This window comes from Drosophila mauritiana, chromosome 3R (genome assembly GCF_004382145.1).
Source record: "Drosophila mauritiana strain mau12 chromosome 3R, ASM438214v1, whole genome shotgun sequence".
NCBI lineage: Eukaryota > Metazoa > Arthropoda > Insecta > Diptera > Drosophilidae > Drosophila > Drosophila mauritiana.
The window spans coordinates 22,774,357-22,780,473 of NC_046670.1; the positions used below are offsets into that span (position 1 = coordinate 22,774,357).

A 6,117-nucleotide genomic window follows, 5' to 3' on the forward strand; every position below is an offset into this window, starting at 1 on the left:
TTATCCCCTGAACCTTAAATTAAATTGCAACCTTTATTTTCTAATCTATGGCGTCAGTCGCAAATTAAATTTCCCCGTTTTGCTGCCAAACTGCAGCTACACACCTCACCATGTTGAACTTAATTGAAATGTTGTTTTATTTGGCCCTAGATATTGCCGGCAAACCATGTAGCATATATTAGTTATTGATTTCCCACAGGTTGAGAGGTTTAATGGCACTCAACTCGAAATGGGTGAAAACAGGAGCCTTGTTTTAATCAACTGTGTACATGGGTAGATGATAAAGAAGTTCAACTTCATCAAAAACTCATTCAATTTTAAAAAGTTCCTTTAAAAATTTAAAGTATACTTGATACTTCAGTCAAAGCGAAAAACTTGGTATTCGATGATTATGTGTTAAGACATAATTTGTTTAATTTTAAAAGAAATCCATAGATTAGTTTTTATATAAAAAAAAAAAAAACATTTTCCATATATCATGCTGATCGACAATTTTTAATGGATAATTAGAGGTGCTGCCTCTACACAATACAATGTTATAAGTTTAGTTGATAAAAAGTCATGGATAGATCTCGTCGAATAAACAAAATGTAAAAGAAATATGCATCCAAAACTCACATGCAGTTGCCAAAGATATGTAGCCCGTACATAATAAAGGCTCAACGACAAATGTGATTCGATGCTGTGCGATCTATGGATTTGATGGATTTTAATCCTTGAGCGATGACATGGATGTATACACATGCTCCGGTTGCGTGGACTCAATGCTCTCCACCATGGAATCTTCGCTCGATGATGAGACAGCTTCCTCCACATTGCCCACATACTCCTCCACTTCGTTTTCACCATCGTAAAGCTGATCCAGGGCATCCAAGTCGATGATCAAACGGCGCAAATGGCGCAGTTCATCATGGGCACGCGACACTTTCCGCTCCAGGGCCTTCATTTGGGCCTACACATACAAAATAAATACGAACATATACGATTTTCTTTATAATATTGTTAAAATTTCAACTCTAACCTGCGGAATTAGCGGACAGCCCAGCAAATGCAAAATGTGCATCAGAGGATCCGATGGCAACGGATCGATATCCACCATTTGCTTTAAAATCTCCAGGAGTCGGGGGAAAATGCCAGTTTCCATCAAATACGCAATCGATTCTTCATCTCTTTCCGACATTTTACGTGATTAAAACGAACAATTTGGTAATAAATTTGGCAAATTGTGAAATTTCCAATTAAACTTGTGATGGCGGGAATAACTGTAAAGCGAGGGCTGCACTTGCAATCCGCATTTTGCAGCACCTGGCGGTAGATTCCGGTACTCAGAAACATGGTGCTGTTAACTTATAACAGTGGGCTGTTGCACGCATGGCTATAATTCAAAAATCTTTCGGCGCCAACAAGCATATCTAAAACATTTTTTTGGTTTGACAAACTATCAAATATGTTTGGACTCCTATAAGCTTTTGCCACCTTAAAAGGTATTGTTGAAAAAAAGCAAGAAGCCGGCTGACGCTCCGGCAGCACTGTGTATACAGTGTGGCCAGCTGGATGCGAAATAAAAAAGTACTATTACTTCTCCCCGATTTTCAGTCTATTTGCCGGAAAACGAAACTGTCTCACTGTTTTATAAATATAAGCAAAGCAACAACAACGAATATAGTCAAAATTCGAAAGAGGAATAGAATACAAGTTAAATATAGCACCGATTTTTGAATAGACAATGGAGAAGCTAAGCAAGGCGAAAAAGGTGGCGCGCGAGGAGAAGCAGCGCGACCAGAAGTTGGAGGAGTTGGTAAGAGCGCGTGGTGGCCAAATGGCCAAAACCAAACCCTATTTCCATAGACTGTCAGAATCCATGGAAACGGGAATAAATAGACAAATTTAACGCGGAATTAAATCTATTTTAGGTCATGAAATCCCTTGACGAATGCCCCTCCGCCGAGGAGAAGGTGAAACTTCTGCTGCAACGCCATGTGGACAGCGAAAAGAATGTAAGCCGGCTGACGGCGGAACTGCGTGTCCTGCAGCGCCAAATGGAGTCGCAGCAGAGGGAGAAGGAGCAGGTCCAGCGGGATCTTAACAAGAGCGTGCTGATGCGAGACAAGCTGCAGGAGGTGTGCCGCGAACAGCAGCGCATCATAAAGTCCGTAAAGAACGAGAGCCTGCTGCAAATCAAAGTGGAGGAGGAGCGGCGCAAGGAGAGCCAGACAAAGTTCCAAAGCTCCCTGAACGATGTCCAGAAATCGCTGGCCAAGAACAACGAGGAGAACATCAAGCTCCGCGATTACAACATCGAGATGACCAAGAAGTAAGCATCGCCGCAACGCTGCGGGGATCCGCGTTCTAAATATAGCCACTGCACACGCACGTTCTCTGTTTTCCGATTTTCCCTAACCATCTGGTCTCCCGTTTTAGGTTAAAGCTGCTGGCCGAGCAGTACCAAACGAGGGAGCAGCATCTGGAGAAGCTCAATGAACAGGTTCAGTTGGAGGCCCAGTTGCACCAGGCCAAGCTGCAAAAGTGCCAGGTGGAGGCTGCCATGGAGAAGGAGATATTGAGCAAGTATGTGCGCAAAATGCCGGGTCATCCGGCACTTCTCTGCATCTCGCGATAAACGGACCATAGATGGTCACACATTAGAAAACAAGTTTTCATTTAACAATCTCGCTGAGATTACTGGTTTTGATTGAGGACAGCTGAGTGGCTAGCACTTAATACAATTTAAAGCCTTTACGTTCATAATGCACGGTTTGCTCTTCACTTGATAGGATTTAGTCAAAGCTTAATCCACACAAAAAATATCTAAATTCCACATTTCTTTCAGGGAAAACCAGATTGGCCTGGAGAAACTGATGCAAGCGCAACGTGCCATAAAGGATCTCACCGATAGGGAGCACCAACTGAAGGAGCAACTGAACATATACACAGCCAAGTACGATGACTTCCAGCAGTCGCTGCAGAAGTCCAATGAGGTTTTCGGCAGCTACAAGGTGGAGCTTGAGAAGATGTCCAAGCACACTAAGAAGATCGAGAAGGAGGCGCTGGGCTGGCGGCAGAAGTACGAGAAAGCCAATGCCATGGTGATCGATTTAGCCACAGAGAAGAGTCTGCAGACGCAGCACTCAGAGCGCCTGCAGAAGCAAATACAGCAGCTGCAGAAGCTACTGCGTGCTCTACAACTGGAAAGGACCACACTGCACAAGTGCCTGCGGGATCACGAGATTGAAATACCCGCCATGCCACAGTTGCCTCCTGAACCAGAGCCAGTAAACGTAAAGCCGGTCAGTGCTGAAAATGTTAAAATGGAAATGATGTCTCGCAATTGTGCGGAACTGAAGCAGACACTGGCCAATCTTCAGAACCAAATGAAGCTGCTAACCACGAATGAATCGAAGACTTCCATCGAGGAGAAGAAGAAGGCCGAGGAGCAGCGTCAGGCGAACAATGCCAAGAAGAACATACGCAAGAAGGAGAAGAAGTCCAAGGCAAAGGCAGCTGCTGCAGCGGCGGCAGAAGCTGCAGCATCCACAACGAACGGAGAGGAGAACGGCGTTCAGGAACCAGCCGCCACGGAGTCAAAGGTCGAGCTGGAGGCAGCGGGAGATGCCTCGAACGTTCAGAACGGAAAGGAGCAGACCGTTGACATTGCGACAGACACCCAGGAGCTCGTAGGTGATGGCGACGCTTCCACCGCCAAGTCACTTGTTGATATATCCGAAGTGCCTCCCCTAATCGATGCCAATGCCAACTAAACTACTGACTGTTCGCCTATACTCCCATCTCCAAAACTCGGGCGGCCACCAAGCCTTCCCTGCAAAGCATTTTGTGTCATCCATGTCTCAACTAAAAAACGTCATCAATTACAAACCTAAATGGTCCGAATTTTGTACTAGTTATTTATTGTACTTTGTATATTGTATTTATTTAAAGGATGTCGTCGGTGATCGTGTATTGCTGTTCAACAACAAATTGAGTAAAACGTGTTTCCCGCAAACAGAAAAAAGGAAAATTATAATTTTTTCTTCGGATAAATATTTGCAGAATGTCCTTCCAAAGATTTAAGCATAAATCTTAGCCCACACTTCGCATCAATTTGCATAAGTAGTGGAATGGGAACCTGCCAGAGCGCACAAGCTCGATGGCCATGGATTGCTTTCGTCATTGTTGGCGACGCCACAAAGTCTAGTGTTGCATGCAACACATTGCAATGCCAACAGGCGAACGGATGGGGGTGGCTTCAACGGTGCTGATGGGTGGTGGTGAGTGCCTGCGGTTCGTGGCCAGGGTCATTATAATTGCGCCTTAATTATTTTCAACACGCAGCTGTCATTTTTGCCGGGCCCCAGATTTCCGCCATCAAATATTTAAGACGCATGCAACGTGGCGTATGCGTAACGCCAACTGCTGCCAGCGGTCACTCGGTGCGTTTGAGGGTGTTGAAATAAGGCCCAGTTAAGCCACTAAAATAATTACACAAATTAATTTAAATTGCATAAAGAGGTGCATACGAAAGAAGGACTAATTATGCCAGCTCTCGAGGCAACAACTGTTTTTACCCCTTTTTTCACAGCATGTTTTATGTACATACCTACATTGTTAGGTCCCCGAGCGTTCCATGGTCATTATAAATTTAATTAAAAATGTTGATATTGTTGGGAGTATAAGGAATTCTATTTATTTAAAGCTTCTTCCGCCCGATTGCCCATTAAGCGGTATTAAAACTGTCTTCCCCTCGGTGCCAAAGTGTCATATACTTGTGCATATTTCACACCCTCGCTCGCACTCACAGAAATGTGTGAACATTTCGCAGGCAATGAGCTTTTGAACATTTAATGAGTTAATACGCTAAATTTGAAAGCCGCGCAAGCGTGCGCCAAGTGCTCCAAACACTTGTCCCCATCCCCGGAGCTGCCCATTTTCCAGCTTGAATAATGAGAATGGGGGAATCAAGCCGCTACATCCGACACTGAAAAAAATAATATGATAACTGAAAGTAGAATGTAAGTAAATGTAGTTACAAATAAATAATTTTGGGTATAAATTTATGAGTATTACATACGAATAAGCTATAAAAGTAATTATCAAATTTTTTCTCAGTGCACGCTCACACGCATATGCAAAACACTAAGCACTTGTCATTTGGCTGTAAACCGTCCGCGTCCGTTCGTTGGTAAAAAAAAAAACAGTGCAAATGTCCAACAGACGAGCATATTTACATATGTACACTCTACGTATGTGCGCTGTATGTACATATGTATGTGCGAAATGGAGGCTTGGGTGGCTGCCGTGGCGTCGTATTCATCCTGAACTCATGGGTGTCATTTCTCAGGACCCTCGCGGTCTGCAGCATAACAGCAGCGTAACAGAAGACCCTCACTGGGGACCGGGACCAGAAAAGTAGAGGCTGCCAGACTGCCTCACTTTCGGCGTTCAAGTGAAAGGACGAAGTCGCCGACACTGGTGTGGCAATACTTTTGGCAGCCAATTGTGCGGGCTGAGCAAGATGAATGAGGAATATGAGTGTTGCTTGCACAGTGGGCCAGTTTTAGGGGTGTTAAAAGATGCATAACTATCTAAAAGATGATTTCAGTAGTACTCTTTATGTGCGATGTTTAAAATAGTCTTGTAGATTGTAGATATAAATAAATGTAATATAAATAATGAAAATAATAATAATATAAATAAATATTTCCTTCTATTATTCAAAATCATTTATAATAAATAATAGTTTTCATGAATTTAAATCTTACTTAAACAGGCTGTCTTTCATTAGTTACATATTTTAAAAATTACTCATACGCCACGTGGTCAGTCAAGTAAATATATTTGCCATTTAAAACAGCTCTTCCAATATTATTACAATGCTAACTAATTATATGCGTTATGTGACTACTTAGTCCACTGTAACCGCCGAGGGCTATGCTATACCCTATGTGCCGCCCGCAACCCAAGTGAGTGCGCACCCACTCTCCGGCGAACTCGCTCTCCGTCTCCGGCGGAGTGGCTCCGGATATTTCGGCAACAGAAAGCCTGGCTGCGATAGCCGGAGATTTTCCGAGCGAGGGAAAACCGAGTGCCGAAGCGTCGCTGCTGGCAAACATTTTCCATTTT

The 6,117-nt window shown here is 43.7% G+C and overlaps 2 protein-coding genes across 2 annotated transcripts; one reads left to right on the forward strand and one right to left on the reverse strand.

The window, feature by feature from the left end:
• Window positions 1-474: 474 nt before the first annotated feature.
• Window positions 475-1,280, reverse strand: LOC117143635. The gene is made up of 2 exons (XM_033308412.1): window positions 1,022-1,280; window positions 475-952 (listed from the first exon to the last, which is right to left on the reverse strand). The coding sequence occupies exons 1-2, from the start codon at window positions 1,178-1,180 to the stop codon at window positions 710-712; spliced, it is 402 nt and encodes a 133-aa protein (XP_033164303.1). The 5' UTR covers window positions 1,181-1,280; the 3' UTR covers window positions 475-709.
• A 341-nt stretch (window positions 1,281-1,621) lies between these two features.
• LOC117144681 (alpha-taxilin) lies at window positions 1,622-4,009 on the forward strand. The gene is made up of 4 exons (XM_033310004.1): window positions 1,622-1,798; window positions 1,914-2,314; window positions 2,422-2,568; window positions 2,831-4,009. The coding sequence occupies exons 1-4, from the start codon at window positions 1,727-1,729 to the stop codon at window positions 3,756-3,758; spliced, it is 1,548 nt and encodes a 515-aa protein (XP_033165895.1). The 5' UTR covers window positions 1,622-1,726; the 3' UTR covers window positions 3,759-4,009.
• Window positions 4,010-6,117: the final 2,108 nt, after the last annotated feature.

Coding starts and splice junctions, on each gene's coding strand:
- LOC117143635 (XM_033308412.1), bottom strand. CDS start 1,180: ATGTCGGAAAGAGATGAAGAATCGATTGCGTATTTGATGGAAACTGGC. Junction 953..1,021: donor GCTGTCCGCTAATTCCGCAG/GTTAGAGTTGAA, acceptor TTGTATGTGTAG/GCCCAAATGAAGGCCCTGGA.
- LOC117144681 (XM_033310004.1), top strand. CDS start 1,727: ATGGAGAAGCTAAGCAAGGCGAAAAAGGTGGCGCGCGAGGAGAAGCAG. Junction 2,315..2,421: donor AACATCGAGATGACCAAGAA/GTAAGCATCGCC, acceptor CTCCCGTTTTAG/GTTAAAGCTGCTGGCCGAGC. Junction 2,569..2,830: donor GAGAAGGAGATATTGAGCAA/GTATGTGCGCAA, acceptor CATTTCTTTCAG/GGAAAACCAGATTGGCCTGG.